Genomic DNA, 20896 nt, shown 5'->3' with positions numbered 1-20896 from the left:
TTATCCTTTTACGTAGCCTAAAAGCTAACGTCCGTTACTAACTTATTATATTCTTCGCGTAATTAGGTTAAGGCTCGTTAGTTTTATAATACGGCGTCTCGTAATTAATCTATAACGGCCGTTCGTACTTTATCTTATCGGGTAAACTTAGCTACGGTTTCCTATACGTTCTAAGCGAAGTAGGTACTTTATTCTACGACCTACTTTTAAAACTTATAGATTTATATTTTCGTAATTCGGATACCGGTAGCTTATATAGCCGTAGCGGTTTAGTAAAGCTATCGTAATTATTCGTATTATTCTTTTAGGATCGTATTTTATCGGTATCCTATATCGACTTAATTAGTTAGTATCGCTAGGCTTTAATATACCTATCCTATTTACTTATATAAATCTACGATTTATTACGGAAGATTACGTATAACTACCCCCGAGTTTATAATCTCCGGGATATCCGCTATAACTACCTCGTATTTTTAAGGTTAATATACGACGAAGGATTTATTAGTCGGTTCGGAGGTTAATTCTAGCTAAGGCGCCGAAAAGGTTCGCTATCGCTCGGTATCCTTAGCCTTTAACTTTACTATCGCGGCTTTTAATTCGTTAATCGTAGCTACTATCTAGGCTACTTCCGCTATAGAAACCGATATTAGTCCTAAGGTAGTAATCCGCGGAAGCGGGAACGTTTACGGCTTTAATTCTTTAGTAAAGGATCGAGGTTAATTTAGTAACGATAAGGCCGGGGCGGCGGCTTCGGTATACGATACCGGCTTAAACGTAAGCTTTCCTTATTATTAACTTATAATAAAGTTATAAGGGTAAAAGTAATATAGAATTATCTATAATAAAAGGATATACTTAGAATAGGTTTAATTTAATTAATAATTCTATAAGGGATCTTTTAGGTCCTTACCTCCCTTAAGTTTCCTAGTCTTATTCTTATTTTAATATACTCCTAAGGTACCTTCGTACCTTAGTACTCTAGTACCCTAATGCCGAAGCTATCCGTAGCTTATCTAGGACTTTCCTTAGTAAGTCGCCGAACCGGCGACCTTAATGCCCGACATTATCCTCCTAACCTTTTATAACCTGATTGTTGGCGCAGGGCTCCCTCCCCGTATAACAAAGCACCACCGGGGCGTGAGTGGCACCTTGGGCATTCATCGGCCACCCAAGCACTGTAGACATCCTCTGTTGCCGAAAAAGCCAAGCGCTGTCACTTTGCGTTGGCTTGGAGAGATGTGACGTGCCGTCTAGGGTGGTTGGTTTGCCTAAGGTAATAAGCACTTAAGGGTTGGCAGTTGGGTCGGTTTCTCATTATTGTTAGTTGGTCGGCCAGGTCTGTTGGTTGATCCGTTTATCATTATCCGTCAGCTGGTCTCCCCTTGTTGTCATCATTGGTCGGTTGGTTCATGCTGTTGGTTCGGACGGGTCGTTCATTATTAGCTGGTCGATTTGTTGTTGATTCGAAAGCTCTGCCACGGCCTCTCCAGGCAACAGATGACAACTCGTGGTCGGCTGCCACTTGGCTTAGGCTGCATCATACCTTTAGGCAACAGCCTAGTGTTGTTTGAGGGGGCCGACAAGCTACCTCTTTTTTTCCTTTTTTACCAACAACAGCTTCCCCCTCCCTTTCTCGATCTGCCATCAACCTTCGTCTCAAGCTACTCTTTCAACCGACCTCGAGTCTTTTCCTTCCTTCTGAACACTTTTGTGCATCCCGCCCTTGTGGCCTCTCCACGCACTGGACTACTTCCTCACCATGGATGATTCCGTTGTATTAAATTTCTACCACATAAGCGGATGGCCTGTGTACTATCGTGCATCGGTCGGCTCAGCCATCAAATACCTTGAGGTTCTCGATAGCAAACCCCCCGGGTCTAGGTACAGCGATTTTCGACAAGTGCCGCTCGGCCAACTTCCGGCTGGCCGCTGGAACGTTGCACAGCTTGTCCACGATGGCAAAGACGACAAGCTTACCGTCAAGTCGGTAGAGCAAAGGACCCTGTCCGATGTCATGGATGCCTGGTCTGGAGTTAAGGTTGACCATAAAAGCTTGGGCGACCATTTGTTAGCGACAGCGGACGAGGCCCTTCAGCCGAATCACTACATTGAATTTTCGCGTTTATCTGAAGCTCCAGCAGAGGTAGCAGTGCCAAAGGTGATAGCACTCATGGACCCGTGGTATCACGGACGTTCAGTTCTGGCAAACGATAGCAAAATTCGTCGGTTGATACGAGATGCGGGAATATCAACAAGAGTCCTGGGACACCTGACCGAGAACGATAGTCGCGTGATCGGTTTTATGCTGGAGTCCGTTGCGGCTCGGCAAGCTGGAATTGAGCATCTTGAGGCTTGCCGGGCAGCACTTCGAAAGCTGCACGAGCTAGGCATTGCACATGGCACCCTTAGGCGCTCGTCTTTTCTGATCTTGGAGGATGGAGGCGGTGCGTTGCTGCAAGGATTCTGGACCTCGTTCCAAACTTCGGACCAGGAGCTCTTGGCCGGAGAGATGGCCGGAGTGGAGGGGTTACTTCAACAACCATTGGATGAAGGACATCGGCCACCCGCCTCAATTACAGGCGTTGAATCTTGATATATTTTAGTAGTTTCTTGGGGTCCTCATTCGTGGTCCATTGCCGACTTCGAGCCTTCTTTACCTCAGTGTAGCGGGGCTCCCGTGTATGTTCAACACTCCACGGGAAGTGGCTGAATCTAAAGCTAGCATCTCAGAAGTCAGTTCGCAACATGTTGGTGGTCGCTCACTAATAGATAAATCCTCTGTCTCCGTCTCTGCTGTCCATGCAAACTCCCCTTTCCAGCAGCAGGCTAACTTTGTAAACTAGTTGGAGAACCGTGACTATTGCCGAGCTAACGTGACGTTTTTGCATGCGAGAAAAGTAAAGGGCCGTATACGGTCGCTTCGCTACCTTATACTGTTAATTGGTCTATATCCGCTTAGCTTAGACGGCATTATGTTTTGGGTAGAAAGGGTACCTAAAAACCTTGATGCCTTAATTTCGAAGGAACCCAAAGATTCTCAGGACTAGAACGATATGAGGCTGATGTACGCTATAGAGAAATTAGAGGAATTCGAGCCTTAGTCTTGGAACCTGCCTAGAGCCAAGTTCCCAACGTTAAGACCCCGAGCATCCGCCAACTACCAAGCGCCAACATATACCTAATCGGCCGCTAAACCCTTGATAGAATACCCGATTTGTACCGCCGGTATATAAAGTTTCCGAGGTTAAGCTGCGAAAGACTTTTATAGCGTTAAGGTCCCTAGGCCCTCGTAGATTGACTTCCATCTCCAAAACATCGCTAATAACTACACCATAATATACGCCCAGAATAAGGTAATGAACGACTTTCACTACCAAAGTGAGGTTAGCTCCAATTGCGTAGCTGAAAACTACCCTGCTGTGTAGGGTTTGGATGTCCGATTTCAGTCAACTGTGTGGTTACTAAATCTGTTGGAAACGATTTGTAAGAAAACAATATTGAAATCGCCTAGGTATGGATTCGCAAGTTGAGAAGCAACAGCCTTTCGTAAGGTGTTTCTTTACGAATCTACGCCGGCATATTCTTCTACTTTTGTTTTTCTCTCTAGCTTAGGCTTTAGTCTAATTTGAAATTCCACTAATACTTAGAATAATATATTAATAAGACGTTCGTTTTTTAGAGCTACTTACTATAAAGAAATAGGATATTATTATATATTTAATTGAGATATATATTGTAGTGGTGCGGTGGATCTAGGCCACGTAGCCTTTTAGATGTGTATTTATATGGGTCGCGCACTTATATTTTCATCAGTTAGACTTAGACTTGTAGCTATCACGGTAGCTATCACGATAGCCATCAGTTATTCACTCGTTTCTTGCTATACTTTTCTCGCTCTTCTTGCCTTCCCATTTTAGTCCTTTCCCAGCTGCCGTTTTCAGCTGGCCGATCAACCGATTACAGCTGTTTGCAGCTGTAATCTTGGTTAATCGGCACTGGGCCAGTTGTTGGCAGTTGGGCAGTCCTTTTCGTGCCTCCGTCAGCGTGCCCACGCTGCTCCTGTTTACTATTTACAGAGTTATTTATAGGGCTATTTATAGGGCTATTTATAGGGTTACTTTTATAAAGGAATTACCTCTGTAAATTAATCAGCATGATAGGGGGTTTGACGTATTATAACTATCCTCCGGATAGGATTATAAATGCTAATAGCAGCAGTGTATAACCACGCATAATAACGGAAATTGCTAAGGGCAATCGATGCGTAATACATATAGTTATTGTCGGCGGCTATTATGGCCTCTCGGGGGCTTGCAGGGGGGAAGAAGGGGGAAAATACGAGACACGGCTTAACAGGCCACGGGCTGAGCGTACGCCTAAGGCTAAACCAATACCTTAGACACTTAGGTAGGTACCTCTCGGTAGGTCTGCGCGACGCCATCCACGGACGCTGACCGAGGCAATTCCCGTCTTCGGATCAGTGCCTCGGAGAGGGTTGTAAAACCTGGCTGCAGACACGTGTGCCTGATCTATACGTGCCTAGGTAAGTAATGCGCCACACAGGTACGGAGTAGGTACCCTGCCCACCTTTAGGTGCTTAGGTATTTATCCACCCCCCCCAACTGACCTAGGCAAAAACCGAGTGCGAGGTTGGCTTACCCTTATCTGGTAGGCCTTATCCGACCCCTCGAGCCCCACCGCATCGCGATACACCAAAATTTGCCAAATAGTTGGAAAAAACTCCGTCGACTTTTTGCACTCCTCTCCTTTCCTCGTTCCCACTTCGCAAGACAACCAGGCAAGCGAATTCCACTCCCGCCAACCTACCATCGCGAAACAAACCCCGGCGCAGGATTCGACCTCTTTGCGTCCGCACATCATCCCCAGCAACCATGGCTCCCCAGACAGTATGTACAACTTGACACCGCTTTGCTGTTGGCCCAGTCTCGCCGGCAACTCGGCGAGATGACGGCGTGAAGCAGTAGGCTAAGGTCAATTTTTATCACGATGTAGAAGAAGACTGGCAAGCAGGTCAAGACAACGAAGAAGGTGCGCAACCCAACCCGCCTCCGTATCCGTGTCCACCTCTCTCTGTATCTATCCGCTCACGGCGTCACCCTAGTTCATAATCAACGCCCAGCAACCCGCCAGCGACAAGATCTTCGACACGGCCGCGTTCGAGAAGTTCCTGCAGGACAAGATCAAGATCGACGGCCGCACCGGCAATCTCGGCGAGACCATCGTCATCCAGCAGGCCGGCGAAGGCAAGATCGAAATCATTGCCCATAATGACCTCTCTGGTCGATACCTCAAGTATCTGTACGCGCCTACCTCGCCGCCCCACCCAGTCTTGGCGTCGCTTTCGTACCATGCGCGATACTAATCGTAAATGCGCACGTGTAGGACCAAGAAGTTCCTCAAGAAGATGCAGCTTCGCGACTGGCTCCGTGTCGTCTCGACTTCCAAAGGAGTGTACGAGCTCAAGTTCTTCAACGTCGTCAACGATGAGGCGGATGATGATGATGACTAAACGGGCAGGCGGGGCATGGCCACGGAAAGGGGATGGGAAAAGGGATACGGTAGACACAAAAATGTCGGCGGTGACGCACGGGTTTGGCGTGCCGAGGCACTTCTATGACCACGTAGATGGAGCAGGCATTTCGTCAATGAATTCTGCTAGTGCGGAGTATTTGTCTTGTCCCTTCTCTATCGTGATCTGTGGTATCTACCTATCTATAACGTACAAACCGGTAATCGGGTGAGTTGAATGTGGTGTTCTACATTTTTCATGGCAATGCCCTCATAACGCCTTCGAATGCGACCAAGGCCATCGCGTTGGCCGGAAATGCTCTCAAGAAACAAGGCAAGAATCCCCTCCAGTAGCCCCTGGCGCCACCCTCACGGTACACAGCCTGAGCGGCCTGCCACCAGCTCTTGTACCTGGGCGTCCCGTCGTGGAGGGCGCCGCCCATGGGGTCGGTCATGATGCGCTGCTTAACGACGTCGCTGGGGTAGCTAGTGATCCAAAAAGCCTGGGCGCTGAGGCCGCCGGCCCAGAAGTTGACAGCGGGGTCGCTGAGGGCGGTGCGGGCGCGCAGGGCGCGCGAGAAGAGGTCGTAGGAGGCCCACCAGAAGAAGAAGAAGGACCGGAAGAGCAGCGTGGCGGCGAGGCCCTTGTAGACGCCGCGGAGGCGGTGCGCGCCGTAGACCTTGCGCAGGCAGTCGAGAGGTCCCGAGTAGAGGCGCTCCGACTTGCGCGCCGAGTACTGGATCTGCAGGCGCGCCTTGACGTGCTCGACGGGGGCGGCGATGAAGCTGACGGTGCAGCCGGCGAGGACGCCGGCGATGCCGTGGCCGTAGGACGGGAGGTGGACGGCGGCGTGGGACGAGCGCGGCGGGGCGCTGCCGCCGAGCGTCGGCGGGTAGGGCGCGAAGACGTGCTCGGACAGCAGGCGGCGGTAGACCGTCAGGGAGCCCAGCATGATCGAGTCCATGAACATCCAGCCGACGAGCGGCGGCGTCGCGCCCTTGTACAGCCCACGCACCCCCTCGTTGCGGATCGTGTGGACGACGCACTGCCACGGCCCGCTGAAGCGCGCGGGGTCGGTGGTTTGCAGGCGCACCTTGATCGTGTCGAATGGGTGGCCGACTGCGCATTCGCGTTAGCACGTAGGCACGTCGACGCCGCTTCGCCATTCCCTCGTCGCCATTCCCCTCCCCGCCCTTCCCCTCTCCGCTGCCTCCCTCCCCACACCCACTCCTTCCGGGGTTTCACACGTAGGGAACGATAGAATGCAACCGGGCGCAGCGGAAATACGTACCCGACAGCTTGGCGATACCGGAGAAGACGCCGGCGACGAAGCCCCTGTAGTTCTTGCTGGCCGTCGCCGGCTTCTCGTCGGTCGCCATTATCCGTAGGACCGCCCACGGTGCGCTCACACGAGTATTACCTCATCGGAGTGAGACAAGTGAGTGAGTCAGTGAGTCGGTGACGGGCTGGGTGGTGGAAGAGAATATTCGAAGGAGAAGCGAGTTTCCAAAGAGGAGAGAGAGAGAGAAAAGCAATCTCCCGGACAATTAATAATGGTGACGTTGGAGACGCTCTTATGCAGCTCGCCCAGATCGAGGTATGTTCTGCTAGAGATACCTACCTAGTACGTATCGGAGGAGCTCCGAATGTCAGCGACAGAGTCGCATACTAATAGCTGCTAACCACTTTCGCTGGAGACTCGCGCAAGACACATGCAGCTTTGTAAGCATATATGTAGAGGTTCTAACCATTTATGTCCCTGATCCTTTATTTGGAGAACATATATTGCCTTAGAAGGCACCCTCAGGTCGATGGTCAGTTAGTACCTCTCGTTACGGAAGAGAGGGTGAAGAAATGGGTGCAGAGCCCATATCTATACCTACATGAGAACTCAGCAAGAACCAAACCCGCCGCATCGCTACACTATTTGAAGTCGATAAGTCGTAGTTGCATCAGAGGTATTGTAATTCTTGGTTATATAATCCTCGGCATGTAGCAGTCTTAGGAACTAATACAAGAGACTGGAGGGTAACGGCAATTGGTTGTAATAATGAATGCCCCGGATTCGCAGGACTGGCGGCAACCGTACCCAGTGTTCTCTAAGATTACCCACCCAGCTGGTAGAGGGTTGGCAGAAAAGCCACGAGAGTACGGCGAGGGTCACATGAAAATGACAACTTTGATTAGGGAATATTTGGAGTATGGGTTACGTCGTAACTTGCATTTCTTTCCACGAGGATGTATAGGTGCGAGTTGAAAACAGAACCGATGTCGCAACAGCTCGTTCCGCGAAGGGTGTGTGGAGAGAGGAGACTAACACCGTACAGAAAGAGGTATTACACATTTAGCACTAACAGTCAACTAACCAACCATGCGTTGGGACCAAGGAGTATAAAAGTAGAAAAGTGACATAGTAGGTAAGACGCGTTTTTACAGATTCGAGATTCATTGCGGACGGGTTACTCTCTGCCACCCTTCCTGGAAGATGCCAGCTTCGGTATGTCTTCTGTGCTCGGCATTCATGTGTCCGGCGCCCTTCTGCATGTACCTAGTCAATGTAAATTATCCCTGCCCAAATCCTACACTGCAGGCTTACGCCTTGTATAAATGGCGGCATCGGCACACACACGGGCAAACAAGCACGACGAGCGGATAGCTGGTGTTTTCCATTCTTCATTCCTCGCCGACGCGATGTCCTCTACGACCACCGAGTTGGAAACCCTCGCGGGTCCGCGGCTCGCCAGACACGCGCCGGCTCCTGCGAACGACACGCCGGAAGCCAACACCACAGCCGGAGAAGCCACCGCGGCGCCGGCCGCCCCCAGCAGATCCCGCGCCGCCGCCCTGACCGCGACGCTCGCGTGCGTCACGTTCCTCAACACCTTCAACTCGGGCGCGCTGACCGTCGCGCTGCCGGCCGTGGCGCGGGACCTGGCGCTGCCGGCGCACCTGGTGCTGTGGCCGGCGGCCGTGTTCGCGCTGGCGCTGTGCTGCGCGCTGCCGGCGCTCGGCGCCGCGGCCGACGTGGTCGGCAGCCGGGCCGCGCTGCTCGCCGGGTGGCTGCTGCTGGGCGGGGCGGCGCTCGCCACGGCGCTGGCGCGCCGCGCGCCGCAGCTCCTCGCGGCCCGCGCCGCCGCCGGCGTCGCCACCGCCTTCTGCATCCCGGCCGCCGTGCGCGCCGTCACCGCCGCCTTCCCCGCCGGCCGCCCCCGCAACCTCGCCTTCGCCGCCTTCGGCGCCGGCTACCCCCTCGGCGGCGCCCTCGGCCTCGTCCTCGGCGGCGTCCTCACCAACGGCCCCGGCTGGCGCGTCGCCTTCCACCTCGCCGCCGCCGCCAGCGCCGCCGCCTTCGCCCTCGCCTGGTTCACGCTGCCGCCCGCGCCCCCCGCGCCCCTGGCCGACCTCGCCCGCCGCCTCGCCCGCGAGATTGACTGGGTCGGCGTCGCGGCCGCGACCGCCTGCCTCGCGAGCCTGTCGTACGTCTTCGCCGAGGCGGCTCACGGTGGCGCGGCGGCACTGAGCCGCGCGCCGAGCGCCGCGCTGCTCGCCGTGGCGGCGGCGCTCGTGCCGTTCTTCGGGTTCTGGGTGGGCCGGCAGGAGCGGCTGGGGCGGCCGGCGGCGCTGCCGAACAGCGTGTGGCGGCGGGGGGAGTTCGCGGCGACGTGCGCGACGGTGTTCCTGGCGTGGGCGTGGTTCAACGCGTTCAACTACTGGGCGGCGCTGCTGTTCCAGACGGTGCAGGGGCTGGACGCGCTGGAGGCGGCGCTGCGGTTCCTGCCGATGGTGGCGAGCGGCGTGCTGGCGAACGCGGCGGCGGGGCTGGCGGTGGAGCGCGTGCCCGCGGGCGCGCTGGTGCTCGGCAGCGGCGCGCTGAGCGCCGGCGCGCCGCTGCTGCTCGCCGTCCAGCGCCCCGAGTGGACCTACTGGGCCGCCGGCTTCCCCGCCATGTGCCTCAGCGTGCTCAGCACCGACCTGCTCTTCAGCATCAGCAGCCTCATCATCACGAGCAGCTTCCCCGCCAAGGACCAGGCCCTCGCTGGCAGCGTCTTCAACACCGTCGCCCAGCTCGGGAACAGCGTCGGCCTCGCCATCACCGCCATCATCGCGTCCGCGGTCACCGAGTCGGCCGCGGCCGGACCCGGCGCCGAGACCACGCATGCGACCCTCGAGGGATACCGCAGCGCGTTCTGGGCCTGCTTCGCGTCGGCGGCCCTTAGCGCTGTCATCGGCTCGATTGGGCTGCGGAAAGCTGGGAAGGTTGGCATGAAGAAGGATGTATAAACTATCCCAGGGTGGCTCCATCCTGTGTCCCCCATGTGTGCTTTGTGGTTAAAAGGGATGAACTGGTATTGTAGGCTGAAAGCTACGGATGGCTGCATGAAAACTGAGAACGCTAAATGCAAAAAACTATTCCGACGTCCACACACACACGCGTGCGCGTATACATACGCCGAATGGATTCGCCTAACTAATTCCTTCTCAACAAGACTATCCCAGCTCGGTAGAGATGCGACATGATCTCCCAATGTTGTCCGGACCGGTTCCCCGTTTTACGCCACCACCTGGTAGTCCAGCTGGTCCCAGTGCACTATCTCGACCCCATAATTCGCCGCGTCGTTCTCTCTCAGAAACGCCACGATGTCGCGGCAAGCCTGCGCCCACGGCTCCTCGTCCTCGGGGCCGTAGCCGCGGTCGTCCTCGTTCCAGGCGACGGCCATGATCGTCGGCACGGACGCGACCTCGGACCCCTCGACGCGCCGGCGGGCGCCCTCGAACTTGACGGACCACTTCGCGCGCAGCGCGCGCGCCGACTCCAGAGTCCGGTACCGCGCCTCGAGCCCCTCGACGACGGCCTCGAGGTCGCCGTTCAGCTGCCGCTCGCCGTCTCGCGGCCGCCACGGCGCCAGGTTGGGGTAGCACACCCGCTTCTGCTGCGGCTCCGAGAAGGGCGCGACCTCGGCCGTCATCCACGCCTCGTACTTGCGCTCCGAGGCGGTCTTGGTAGGGCGCAAGGGGAACGTCTGCGCCCTGTCCAGCATGGCTGCGGCAGCGGGTGGCTTTTCGGTGGCGGCCGCCGCTTCGGATGTGTGGTTTCCCAGATGTCCCGTGAGCGGTGAGAGAGGGTTGGGTATCTTGGCAGACAACAGAAAGGGGGGGTATTGGGTACTTTCCAGCTGCGCTGTGATTTCGAGGAGGAAGTTGAACGGGTGGCCTATCTTATATAGATACATATGCATGCATGTACACACTACGTAATATATATATATGTGTGTGTGTGTGCTGACGCTGACGGGACTCAGACTATCGTTGCTGATGAGGTCTGAATATTGGGAGAATGGCCACCCACGGGAACATGGCAGCCTTACAATGTGAGGGAAACTAGGCTATTCCCATTCGTGATAGTGAGACCTATGAATACGGGGCGCTACCACCACGAATACGCGTCTCTAATGACACGACTCCGTTTACACGTAATGGTGTTGAGGTCTGAGCTTCAAGATATTGGTGACGGCATGTATCATTCTCGACTTTTCCGTATGCATATGCACATCGTCCCTAACAGACGGTCGTGGTGGCTCAGAGAGGGCTGTTGTGATAGAATTGATTTCAATTTCCCGTAGCCACTCGGGACTACCCTATAAGTAGCTTGTGAGGTGATGAATAGGAATCGGTACTTGGCGCCAAAGTGCCACACCCCAACATGGTGCACCAGACAGATATCTATCGCATATGCCGCCTTCATTACACCCAAAGGCACCGTGTACAAGAAGAAATGCTGCCTATACTTATGTATACCTATCTATGTGCGGCAACGTCATCCTAAATTTGGATCACCGCTGGGGGTCGGAGGAGAACCACGGTACTGTCTCATGCTAAGATCACGTAGGCTATCCCACCACTGAGTCTATCTGGGTACGCCCTGAGTTAATATAAAAATATTCGATGGTGCTACGGGTAGCTTTGAGCCATGTATATAGGTATATTAGATACCTTCATCGTATTATTTTTTTCGTATGCGAATGTTTGAACAGCGTCTCTTCTCACATTCCGTGCCCCCTTTCCCTAGGACAGGTGGGGGTTAGAAGCTACCAGACCGCTCCTTGGCTTATACGGGCGTCACCCCTCACGACAGCTGTCGACAGTCGGTTATAAGTAGGTAGTTGAGATCTTGGGTACCAATACCCTTCCACGGCAATCAATCCTGGCCTTTTCTACGTAAAGGCTATATAAGCTGGAAAGCAGCATCAATTTCAGCACTCAAAATTCCATCAGGACGACCGTTAAGGTATTAGGGATGTGTGTGTATGGGTTTAGGCACGGGCGCCTCGCTGCTAAGGGCTGGTAGATCGTCGGCTGCTGGCGGTCGCTAACAACTGGTGCGGAGACCGGCTGCACTCGAAAAAAGGGGTATTATCACGGACTTGAAAAAAAGTTCGCGTCCTCAGCACACCAAAGAATATGCTACATCACTAGTAATCGTGGTGCTAAATCCAGGATTGGGATTATATGGGGAAGACACTATGGATAATGACGATCGTATCTACCGAGCTGTCTAGACGCTGGCAGCCCTCGAAGGTATTGGCAAAGATCGAGTGGCCTCGCAAGCAGAGAGGAGCGCCAACGAGAAATGTAGATAGCTTCCTCGGGTGGGTGCATAGGGTGAAGGGGGTTTTCTCAATCAATAGGTACATCTCCTCCCTCTCCATTAAACGACCGGGTTTGCGCCGGGGAGGCTGGTCAACCCTGCAGATGACGCGTTAGCACGACAAAAAACTAGCTGGCGAAGGGGATGAATGGTGGCTTACAGCCGTCGATGTTCTCGCCCACCATGTCGGGAACCTTGCACCTGTTCTGGAGGGCGATGCTCTGGGTCTTGAGCATCGGCGCCGAGACGTAGGTGTGGCCGTCCATGGCCTTCTGGAGGGAGTCATCCTTCCAGCCGAAGAGGTAGTCGGCGTGGCTCGAGTAGCCGGTGGGGTCGCCGCTCGACCACACGAACGGCTGCTGGCCGTTGGCGAAGTCGGCCGGGTTGTTGAACGCGCGCGTGTCCCAGACCGTCTCGAGCAGGATCTGCGGGAGCCGCACCGGGTGCGTGGCCGGGCACGGGCCGCCCGACTCGAACGTGCCGCTCTCCGGGTACGAGACATGGTCCTGGTGGTTGGGCGAGTCCAGGTTCTTGCCGTCCCAGCAGGTCGGGAATCGGTGGTTCGCCATGATGCCGCCGGGGCACGACCGCGTCGGGAAGCCGATGCTCTCCGGCGCCCGCGTGCCCTGGTTCTCCATGCAGATGTACGTCAGCTGCCGCCATCGCCTAGCCTGCTCGCGGTCGCGATACGTCGCGTCGCCGACGAGCATGCGGAAGCCGGGCTTGAACGCCGTCACCGTCGATCGTTGCGCCGTGTCGAACAGCGCGTCCGACATGTAGTAGACGACCTTTGCGAGGCCCACGTTAGATCGTCATCACGCGTACTCTGCACCTTTCTAGCCCGTGCTTACCATTCCGCCCTGCGTGCCCTCCATGCCTGCCTGGGCCATTTGCGGGACTCTCTTGAAAGTTCCGTTCTTGGCGCGGTAGAAGAGGACAGCGGTCCAATAGTTGGAGAAGTCCTCGCTGAACTGGCAACTGGTGCACGTCGACAGCTTGACGAGATCGTGTGTCCCCGCCGGCATCGACGCGTTGAAGGAATCCTGCCGGCCGTTAGCATGCGAGAGCCAATCCGACCATGGCCATTCCGACGTACGCCTCCAATGATCTGGTGAAGGTGGGCCGACGGGTTCATGCCTGGGTTGACTAAGGGGTCCAGACGTTGGACGGTTAGGCCCGAGCAGCCAAAGCGAAGCAGCGCACTCGCGGGCGCTGACAGCCCCAAGATAGCGACGAAAGTGTTGAACTGCATCGTGACGATGATGGCTTTCTGGCTTTCTGGCTCAAAGATGTCACCGAGTCTGGAGCAGGAAACGGAGATGGAAAGAGACGCGGGATAGTTGATATCTTGGGCGCGACCAGTCCATCATTTCCCTCACCGCAGGCCGCTGCCGTTTCCTCGAAGCCTGATAGAGGGACAAGTATTACTCTTGGCCCGGGGAAAATATCGTTCGTTAATATCGGCGAGCGTTTCCATAGGCGAGCGGGCGCCACCCTGACGCCGGGTAATGTGGAGAAGGCATACACATTCGGGCTTCGTGTGCAAGTGTCAATATGTCCATGGCATCGGTAGACGCGGGAGAGGCAGCCTTGCCTGACTGGTTAATACCTACGACGTATCAACAGGTCTAGACTTGATATTGATGCCTGCGTCGGTAGATGAATTTCGCCCCTGCCATCATAACCAAGCCTCCTAACTAGTGCATCCCCCATCGGCATATGTATGCATGCGAAGAATCCAACACACCCGTGGGTTCTTCTGTACCATAATTTGTCATAGACATTCTCTTCGAATATAGCAGTTCGCCGTCTTTTACAAAGACTTTCAATGGGGAACCCGGTTTCGGAGCCATGGCGGCTGCTCGCTAGGCGCTCTGACGATGGAACAGGCGCCGCCTTCAGTTGTGTCACGGCGTCTTGCTCGACTCAGGGGGGGATTCCCGACATTCACATTTATATGCCGCCTTCAAGCCAGGCCTCTTCCTTCAAAATCGAGGATGAGGCTGGACGACGAAACCGAAAACCGACTGCCTCTGTCACATCCGTGGCGGACTTGTAATACATCGTGAAGCTCCTATAATTAGACCGGAATGGCTGATTCCTGGTTCCCGTCTTTATGATCCCCGCACTATAGCGGTCATGCGACATGATGGAAGATTTTTGCTGTTTCTGGCAAATGAGAACAGAGGGAGAGTTCTCAGGTATGATTATTCACATATCATCCGGAGCCAGCAGCGCCGAGGATCTGAATTACCGCGGTCCACAATCAAAGGAATCTCAGCCGTTATCAAGTATATCTGATCTGATGTCATCCCGCTCACCACCGGGATATTTGTGAGTTCGACGCAAGCACCTCGCCGTCAGATATTACAACTTTTGCTCCGGCACTCTATACTAGAAGGCCATCACAGTGAAGTACAGCCGCTAGCTAGCTAGCCAGTCAGCTCTCCAGGCGCCTCACGATGAAGCTCTCGCTCGCATCTGCCCTCCTCTGGCTCTCGGTAGCCCTGGGCCAGCAATTCCCCGAATGCACTCGGGAGCTTGCGGCAACGGACGACTGCGCCGATGTTATCAACGCCAACGCCTGCTACAACCAGTTCCGATTCCAAAACAACCAGACACTATCCTGTATCGGCGGCACCACCAACGATGAGAGGGCCCTGAAGGTAAGTTGCATCTAAGAGCGAATCTGCCGGCCAGCGAACGTACTAACCAGCTAGTACAGGCCTGCAAATGTTGCGCCTGCGTCGGCACACAGATGTGCAGCTGGGTGACTCGGTCACGATTTCAGTGTTAAGGCGTGAGGCGGTAGCGAAGATGGGGTAGGGACTCCTAAAGTTGAGACGCAAAACGAAAGGGGGGATACCGCCGACCAGACATTCGCTCATCGTCTATTATGTTGGTGCCCTTTGATTTTTAAAAGTGTTAGTGCCCAGAGAATGGTCGTATTATCGTAACACGTCTATATATGCCAAAATTGTATACGAGTGACACTTGCCATTATGCCCTCTCTTTGTAGTTTTCTAAATGTCAAGAGTAATAAGCACATGGTTACGCAGCGGGAGTCCCACTACGAGCACCTGCCTAGCTATACGTGAGACCTGAGCTGGTTCCGGCGGGACGGCTTCGAGAAGATCGGCCTGTCGCCCGGCGAGACCTGGACCGTTGCCTTCGCTCACCTGCCGCGACCTCAGCATCTGGGACGCCGTCGCCCAGCAGCAGCGCATCCCCGAGGATGAGTTCGCCGTCTACGTCGACGCGAGCTCGCGCAACCTGCGGCTGAATTCGACGTTTATTACCAAGCACAGCTAATGGAGGTGGAAGGATAAGAATGTAAGGGGGGAGAGGGAGAGGGAGAGGGAGTACGCAGAGATTAACAGTAGGCACATGTTAATGCGTGACGTGTCGCGATGCAAGATACAGTCCATGTTCGCGACATGATTTGGTATGGGCGATGCGATCTGGAATACGACGATATGAACGAACCTGTCAAAGAAGTGCGTTACTATCTAGCCGGCTAGTGAAGTAAAGGGTTATAATTAAATAGAGAGTTACACTTGAATAAACGACGGGGCAACCCGCCAGATTCCACTGAAATAGTTCAGAGAGTATTACCCCTGGAGGCAGCCAACGGTCAGTGGGAACAATACCAGAGAGGAGGTGCCTGCGACATTGAGAAAACTGGGGAGATGAACGAGTGTTGCTAGGCCGCTTGGGTAATCTGCGCCGAATCATGTGACAAACTTCCCGATAACCAAGCTGAACTTATTCCGAAATCCTGGTCCTTAACGATAGTCCTGATTCTTCTTGAATTTGCTGATAATATTGCTAGCCGGGTCTGGATCGCCCCTAAACCCGCCCTCGTCTTCTTAATAACCGTCCTAATTCCTCCTTTACCCCTCCCGAATTCAGACCATACCGCCCACTGCGCCATATAACGCCATACTTTTCAGCCAAGCAGTAGGTAATAGAAAGCCCAGGACCGCTACATGCCCAGTTGGCATCGTTGAAGATCAGCACTGGATAAGCCCTAGATGGAAGAAAGCGTCACTTCCAAGACAACATTTCTTCCACCCACTCCGCACCACTTGTCGACAACACTGTAATCTGTGTGTTGGTGGAGTCATGTCCTGGCTGATTCGGGCCATAGACCAATTGCACAACGCGCGAATCCCGTTGCATCCGAACCTCAGTCGATCTAATCTTTTCCAATGTAGCTGCTTTATGGAGGAGCATGGCAATCATTTGCGGTATCGTGGCGCGGAAGTTGATTATTCTCTTCCTAGGGCTCATGCTAACAGCTGTCTTCAGGGGCGTTCGGCTATGGCTGCTGTCAGAATTTGCAGTTATTTTGACGATCGGTTTTGTGGTACGACGATGGAACCGCCCCCTTTTTAATGTTTGTTTTGTATGTTCCCATATATCTCCTTTTTGGCATAGACAGCGTTGCTTTGCTGCAATGTTCGATACCACAGCTGACTTTCTGTAACAGACTCTTTGGGGCCCTGCGAATAGCCGCTTTTGGTTGGATACGGTTAGGTAGCCCCCTCCCTTCAGGTATGGCGAGTTGAAATAACGTTATAGAACCATATCCATGGCCGTCGCCATAAGCAACAGCTGCTAGACGGACGTCATGGCCACTGAGCATGGCCTGGTTGAACAGTTCAGTGTAAAGCTGTCTAGACGGTATATTTACTGCAACGTCCTCGGTGGTGTAGATTCGAACACCTTGGGCGAGGAAGAACGACAACGCATCTCTTCGATGGAGCACAGAGTATATAGCCGCCAAGAATCCCTCTAATTTGATGTTCGCGAAAGGGGATGATATTTCGGCACTCAGCCCTTGGAAAACAGCCAGAAGATCGATATATTTTGATTCAAGGAAGTCTTCTTCAGGTTCTAATATTAGCTCCTGTGTCAGTTCGTCCCAGTTAAAGAATGGTGGCCCGTTTTCGTCGCTGTTGTTGCCTTTGCCGCTGTTGTCGCTGTTGTCGCTGTTTTTACCTTGGTCGTTTTTGCCGCCGCCGCCACCTTTGTCGCCATTGCCGCTGTTGTCGCCTTTACTGCTATTGTCACCTTTGCCGCTATTGTCACCTTTACCGCTGTTGTTGCCGTCGCCGCTGTTGTTGCCATCGCCGCTATCGTCGCTGGCGTCCCTGTAGTATATGCTGTCATTGTTGTCGCTGTTGTCGCTGTCGTCGCTATCTTCACTATCATCGCTGCCGTCGCCCCCATCTCCCCGGGCTCGTGTGCCTCCAAAAGTTTCTAGGAGCATGTCCTCACGTTTCGGGACGTTGTCGGGTTTGTTCTCATCTACAACAACGGAACTAAGAGCATGGAGGAAATCTGAAGCGGTCTTCTTACGATAGTGCGCGTCGTTCATAAGCGCGTTAAGAATCGCCATCCTCCTTTCATTCTCAGCATCTGGTTGGGAAAATGCAGCCTGTCCCGAAGTACTGGGGCTACCGATAACCCCGGTTTTGTTGTCAGCGGATGCCGTTGACCCTGGGTTACTCAGAAACTGCTGAGTTGTTCCTCGAAAAACCGGTACATCTCCAGACTCTTCTTGACGCCGACTTGTCGTAGAGCTGTAAAGATCGAGGATAGCTGAGAAATCATCCAGAGGAGGAGAACCATTCTCTAGTAATAGCGCTGCTACCGCATAGTTCTGAGTCTTCGCTGCCCACCCCAATGGTGTCTGGCCACCCCGATCCGCGGAGTGTAGATCGGCACCCTGCTCAAGTAGATATTTCACTGTTACCAAGGACCCCTTTTCTGCAGCCCATGAAATAGGACCCCGACCGTTTTGATCCACTAAGCATGGATCAGCACCGTAGTCGAGAAGCAATTTCACCAACACGCTCCGGTCGTATACTTGGCCCTGGGAAGAGGTATTACTGTCCCTGGAAACGGATCCGGCAGCCCAAGAAAGGGGCGTACGACCATCTTGATCCGTGGTGTTCGGGTCAGCATTGTGAAGAAGTAATATCTCTGCGATCGCCTCAGTCCCTTTAGCTGCGGCCCACGAAAGTGGTGTTCGACCGTTTTCGTCAGCCAGCTCCGGATCTGCGCCATGCAAAAACAGTGTCTTCATTACAGCCCGACGACATCCTTCTGCCGCCCACGAGAGCGGTGTTCGGCCGCTTTCGTCCGCCAGATTTGGATCGGCATGGTTCCCAAGCAATAGCCTCACAACCTCGCTAGACCCTCCCACGGCCCACGAAAGCGGTGTCCGACCATTTTTGTCCACCAGATTTAGATCGGCATGGTTATCCAGTAATATTTGCACAACCTCTCGATAGCTCTCCATGGCCCACGAAAGCGGTGTTCGACCATTCGTATCCGCCAGGTTTAGATCAGCATGGTTATTGAGTAATAGATTTATAACACGCTGATAGACGTCGATGGTTTGGGTCACCCTGGCCCGAGCAAACCTACTCTGTGGCAAGGTTGGAAGAGTTTCACGATTTCTTTCCACAAGCCACGAGAGTGGCGTGCGACCGTTTTCATCGGCTAGGTTGGGATCAGCATTATTATCGAGCAGCAACTGCGCAATAGCCAGATCATGATGTGCCTGGGACGGAGGCGGCGCTGGTCTAATTGTGTCAGCTTCGCTCGGGTCCGTACGTTTCTTGAACCAGACCTGCGCAGTATCCGTACAACTTTTCACAGCCTACGAAAGCGGCGTTCGACCATTTTTATCCGCTAGGTTTGGATCCGCCTTCTGTGCTAATAATTGCTCTACCGCATTTATGTATCCATTCTTTACCGCCGAAAGCATCAGCGTACACCCCTCCCGATTTACTGCGTTTAAATCAGGGTTGGACTCCAGCAGTAGCTCCAACACGGGATTGTGGTTCTGTTCCATGGCTATTAAAAGCGGTATCCGGTCGTCTCGGCTTGATAGATTCGGGTCTCCGCCGTATCGAAGCAGCAGCCTTACTACTGCCTCATCGTCCTTTTTTACTGCCGAGAAAAGCGCCGTTTCGCCGTCTCGATCCATAGAGTTCGGATCGGCATTATATTCGAGCAGGAGTTCGGTAAGCGACCTGTTCTGTTTTTTTTACCGCGTATAAAAGTGGCGTGAGACCTTTATAGTTCCTCGAGTTCACGTCAACGCCCTGCTCTAGCAAGAGTTTTACGACTGCCTTGTGCTGGTTCTTAGAGGCTAAGGATAGCGGGGTGTGACCCCGGCGATCCTTAGAATTAGGATTCGCGCCGTGCTCGAGCAGTGTCGAAGCCACTGCTGCATGTCCTCTTCGGGCAGCCAGCGCAAGTGACGTCCGACCAGTCTTCGTTTGAATGTCTGGTTTGGCATTGCTGTTCGCGAGTAATATCCGCACTACACCCTCATGTCCCTTCTCCGCAGCCGATGAAAGCGGAGTCCGACGGTTTCGGCCCATGGAGTTTGCATTTGCACCACGCTGGAGTAATAGCAATACTGCGTTTTCGTATCCTGTCTCCGCGGCTAGCGAAAGCGGAGTCTGACCAGTCTTGTTTCTAATGTCGAGCTTAATGCGATCGTCCAAAAGCAGCACTTTTATCACCGCTTCAGACTTTTCCTTGATAGCCCATGCAAGTGGAATTTGTCCTGTCTCATCGACAAGGTTTGGATCTGCGCCCTGACGTAACAGTCGTTCAGCTAGTTCTTCGTCTCCATTTTCGGCAGCCCAAGATAGCGATTCCAGATTGGGATTTAGACCTAGTGTGAGGTTGCGAGGTCCGAGGAATGGACTTGTTACTACCTTATCGGGTTCCCACCAGCAGCCGGACAGCAGATCGGCAAAACTCGTAATGTGTTGCTTGTGATGGGCACAGTTGGCCAGGTACAATAGGTCACGCTCGAAATGGAACCACGTGAGCGGATCCCAGTTACGAGTACCGAAGACGAGCTGATAGCCGTAGGCCACGAGGGTCGCGCGGGACTCAGAGCAGGTATGCAGCAAGGGAGGGATCAGAGCAGTGCTGTAGAGAAAACTGTCCCGGTCAAGCTCGAAAGCCACAGCTGGATGATGTTGCAACCAATCCATGGGAATTTCCGGCGTGTCTCTCGTCGGCTCCCACGGCTGATACAACTTCTCCTGCGAGGTAAACCCATAGTCATCGAGGATTGACTGTTTATAGTGTCTAGATCCGGGCGGGCCGGGCGTTACAAAAAGGATACGGTCACGCCAATTGCGAGCAAAGTACGCAATATCAGGGTCCAGGCGCCCCTGCCAGATCCCGTTCTCATATCTCTCTTTGAACTTCTCTAAAGCATAGAAATACCTGAAATCATCGGAAGTAAGGAAATCGTAGTCTAGGTGTTCGTCAGAATCGTAGTCTAAGTGCGCGTCAAAATCGACCTCGTCCTCGATCTCCCAGCCTTCTTGTATGGGGACAACTCGAGGCGGTGTGGCTAGGATGTAGATTTCTCGGCGAAGTTCATACGGCAAAAGACGGAAGTAGTAAAAAGTTGACGGCGTAATAGCATCCGCGTGGGGCTCCATGTTAGCAGAGAAATGATGTCGTGAGAAATGTGAAGCCACCCATATGCCTTGACACTATGGACCTAGGTAGGTATACCTACCAGGTGTTTGGCCGCTCGACCTCGCCGATCTGTATGTGGTGTAGAGCTGAACCGACACCACCTGAGCATATGACCAGATAGGTAGGCTATTGAAGGAATAGAGGAAATTCCCTGGAGCCGATCAGAGGAGAACCGTTGGCAGCCAAGC

At 53.7% G+C, this 20896-nt stretch overlaps 8 protein-coding genes across 8 annotated transcripts; 4 read left to right on the top strand and 4 right to left on the bottom strand.

The window, feature by feature from the left end:
- The first annotated feature begins 1580 nt into the window (after positions 1 to 1580).
- GGS23DRAFT_160483 (uncharacterized protein) lies at positions 1581 to 2948 on the top strand. The gene has a single exon (XM_051511437.1). The coding sequence runs from the start codon at positions 1763 to 1765 to the stop codon at positions 2594 to 2596; it is 834 nt and encodes a 277-aa protein (XP_051369978.1). The 5' UTR covers positions 1581 to 1762; the 3' UTR covers positions 2597 to 2948.
- A 1947-nt stretch (positions 2949 to 4895) lies between these two features.
- GGS23DRAFT_598790 (ribosomal protein L22e) lies at positions 4896 to 5533 on the top strand (the record flags this gene model as incomplete). Its single annotated transcript, XM_051518835.1, has 4 exons — positions 4896 to 4910; positions 5017 to 5052; positions 5126 to 5322; positions 5407 to 5533. The coding sequence occupies 4 exons, from the start codon at positions 4896 to 4898 to the stop codon at positions 5531 to 5533; spliced, it is 375 nt and encodes a 124-aa protein (XP_051369977.1).
- Positions 5534 to 5693: 160 nt separating this feature from the next.
- On the bottom strand, positions 5694 to 7162 carry GGS23DRAFT_577840 (mitochondrial carrier). The gene is made up of 2 exons (XM_051516952.1): positions 6825 to 7162; positions 5694 to 6652 (listed from the first exon to the last, which is right to left on the bottom strand). Exons 1-2 carry the CDS (start codon positions 6910 to 6912, stop codon positions 5790 to 5792), a joined length of 951 nt encoding a protein of 316 aa, XP_051369976.1. The 5' UTR covers positions 6913 to 7162; the 3' UTR covers positions 5694 to 5789.
- A 1062-nt stretch (positions 7163 to 8224) lies between these two features.
- GGS23DRAFT_598788 (uncharacterized protein) lies at positions 8225 to 9814 on the top strand (the record flags this gene model as incomplete). Its single annotated transcript, XM_051518834.1, has 1 exon — positions 8225 to 9814. One exon carries the CDS (start codon positions 8225 to 8227, stop codon positions 9812 to 9814), a length of 1590 nt encoding a protein of 529 aa, XP_051369975.1.
- Positions 9815 to 10083: 269 nt separating this feature from the next.
- On the bottom strand, positions 10084 to 10572 carry GGS23DRAFT_598787 (uncharacterized protein; the record flags this gene model as incomplete). Its single annotated transcript, XM_051518833.1, has 1 exon — positions 10084 to 10572. The coding sequence occupies one exon, from the start codon at positions 10570 to 10572 to the stop codon at positions 10084 to 10086; it is 489 nt and encodes a 162-aa protein (XP_051369974.1).
- Positions 10573 to 11576: 1004 nt separating this feature from the next.
- On the bottom strand, positions 11577 to 13714 carry GGS23DRAFT_577835 (uncharacterized protein). Its single transcript, XM_051516951.1, has 4 exons — positions 13276 to 13714; positions 13031 to 13222; positions 12340 to 12967; positions 11577 to 12277 (listed from the first exon to the last, which is right to left on the bottom strand). Exons 1-4 carry the CDS (start codon positions 13429 to 13431, stop codon positions 12240 to 12242), a joined length of 1014 nt encoding a protein of 337 aa, XP_051369973.1. The 5' UTR covers positions 13432 to 13714; the 3' UTR covers positions 11577 to 12239.
- A 636-nt stretch (positions 13715 to 14350) lies between these two features.
- On the top strand, positions 14351 to 15178 carry GGS23DRAFT_577830 (uncharacterized protein). The gene is made up of 2 exons (XM_051516950.1): positions 14351 to 14839; positions 14893 to 15178. The coding sequence occupies exons 1-2, from the start codon at positions 14642 to 14644 to the stop codon at positions 14974 to 14976; spliced, it is 282 nt and encodes a 93-aa protein (XP_051369972.1). The 5' UTR covers positions 14351 to 14641; the 3' UTR covers positions 14977 to 15178.
- A 1134-nt stretch (positions 15179 to 16312) lies between these two features.
- Positions 16313 to 18355, bottom strand: GGS23DRAFT_160334 (uncharacterized protein). Its single transcript, XM_051511436.1, has one exon. It carries the CDS (start codon positions 18271 to 18273, stop codon positions 16513 to 16515), a length of 1761 nt encoding a protein of 586 aa, XP_051369971.1. The 5' UTR covers positions 18274 to 18355; the 3' UTR covers positions 16313 to 16512.
- Between the last annotated feature and the right edge of the window lie 2541 nt (positions 18356 to 20896).

This window comes from Durotheca rogersii (assembly GCF_024521655.1).
Source record: "Durotheca rogersii strain YMJ 92031201 chromosome Unknown GGS23scaffold_19, whole genome shotgun sequence".
NCBI classification, from domain to species: Eukaryota; Fungi; Ascomycota; class Sordariomycetes; order Xylariales; family Xylariaceae; genus Durotheca; species Durotheca rogersii.
The sequence above is the reverse complement of the archived record's forward strand: the minus strand, read 5'-3'. Positions and strand labels throughout refer to the sequence as shown.